The sequence below is a fragment of the Sinocyclocheilus anshuiensis genome, unplaced genomic scaffold (genome assembly GCF_001515605.1).
Source record: "Sinocyclocheilus anshuiensis isolate Anshui unplaced genomic scaffold, SAMN03320099.WGS_v1.1 scaffold1263, whole genome shotgun sequence".
Lineage (NCBI taxonomy): Eukaryota > Metazoa > Chordata > Actinopteri > Cypriniformes > Cyprinidae > Sinocyclocheilus > Sinocyclocheilus anshuiensis.
In genome coordinates, this window is record NW_015540901.1 from 8,015 (window position 1) to 9,542 (window position 1,528).

Consider the following 1,528-nt stretch of genomic DNA (forward strand, 5'->3'; position numbering starts at 1 on the left):
AATGATTCATTAGTCATGTAAGGTCACTTTAGATGGTTTATCTGACAGCAAAAATAATTATTGACTGTGATGTTAAATATTGAGTTGTTTTCATGTATTGTGTCGGGATAGTCGTGTAAAAGAGGTTAAATACAGGTTAATAATTACATTAATTTGTGCCATACTTGTTTTATAATTGTGAAAAACCACTTCTGTGATGTTTTCATGCTCTCTGATGCTTCAGTATTTGAATAAATAGCCTCATACTTCAGCAAAATCAGAATGTAAATCAGTAATTAGTGTCAGTGTCTTACGTACAGTACTGACAATGTTTTGCATAACGTAATGTATAAAGAGTTGGGTAGATAGTAAAAGACAAGTAAAGGGAATATGTTGAGAGAAGAAAGTTAATGTACTGGTGAGAATATCGGTCCAGAGCAAGTAGATTTGTTTTGTTGTGATCAACTTTAATCTAAAGGTGTGGGAGTATTATTTTTCTGCATTACTACGTTGCATTTTTAATTAAATACTGTTTCTTTATATTATTAATGTAAGATGTTGAATTAAAAAAAAAAAAAGACATGCATTTCAGATTGACAAAAACACTGGAATGACATGAACAAAACCTGATCATTAAAAACACTTTTGCTGCTAAAATTGGATTTAGTCATTAAATGCTTTGTTTCAATGCCTGAAAGTGTTTAAAAACCCTGATTATAGAAGAAACTGACTGGACTTTCAATAGCACAGAACTAAGCAACATGTCGTATTCTTGTGATTGATTTCTTTCAGTGAACAAACCTGTGAAGACGAGATGATGCAGAACAAGATTCAACTCGTTGTTTTGCTCGGTGAGTGTCAGTGAAAGAAACTGACGTCAGATCAGAGGTTTAGAGAAACATAACAGTGTTGATGTTCCTGCAGCAGGAATCCTGTCGAAGGCTTCATGTGACCCATGTCGATTCGTCCTGATTGGAGAGCCGAAGACCTGGGCAGAAGCGCAATCGTACTGCAGGGAGAAACACACGGATCTGGCGACGGTTCAGAGCGATGAAGACAGAGCCAAACTAAAGGAGGCAGCAAACGCTGTGAGCTTCAGATCTGTCGCCTGGATCGGCTTCTACAAAGTTTTTTGGCTTTGGTCGCATCAAAACACGATTATAAGCTACGCGAAGTGGGGTAACCAGGAGCCGAACTTGCTCAAAACACATGAGGCCTGTGCAACTGTAAGTGAATACGGACAATGGAGTGACATATCCTGTACTGAACTAAAATACTTCTTTTGCCAAACTGGTAAGAACTTATACAGCACTTTTGTTCAGTTATGTTCTGGATGTTCAGTTATAATCTTCGATTTGAGTTTTATAACATGCATACTCACACGCTTTATACACACTGCAAAAAGTGATGTTCTTCCTCTTACCTTGTTTTCCAGTACAAATATATAAACATTTTTTAAATCAAGACACATTAATTTGGGAACCAAAATGACTCAAGACACACACACATATATATATATATATATATATATATATATATACTGTATATA

The 1,528-nt window shown here is 35.7% G+C and overlaps 1 protein-coding gene across 2 annotated transcripts in view; it reads left to right on the plus strand.

The window, feature by feature from the left end:
- The first annotated feature begins 379 nt into the window (after positions 1 to 379).
- Positions 380 to 1,528, plus strand: part of LOC107689040 (macrophage mannose receptor 1) — a 3,927-nt gene continuing 2,778 nt past the window's right edge. The window contains exons 1-3 of one of the 2 annotated variants that reach the window (XM_016486909.1): positions 380 to 397; positions 772 to 830; positions 904 to 1,272. In XM_016486909.1, coding sequence (XP_016342395.1) covers positions 390 to 397; positions 772 to 830; positions 904 to 1,272 — 436 coding nt within the window. In that variant the 5' untranslated portion in view covers positions 380 to 389. The remainder of the gene's footprint in view (positions 398 to 771; positions 831 to 903; positions 1,273 to 1,528) is intronic. The other variant, XM_016486910.1, reaches the window with a different exon arrangement.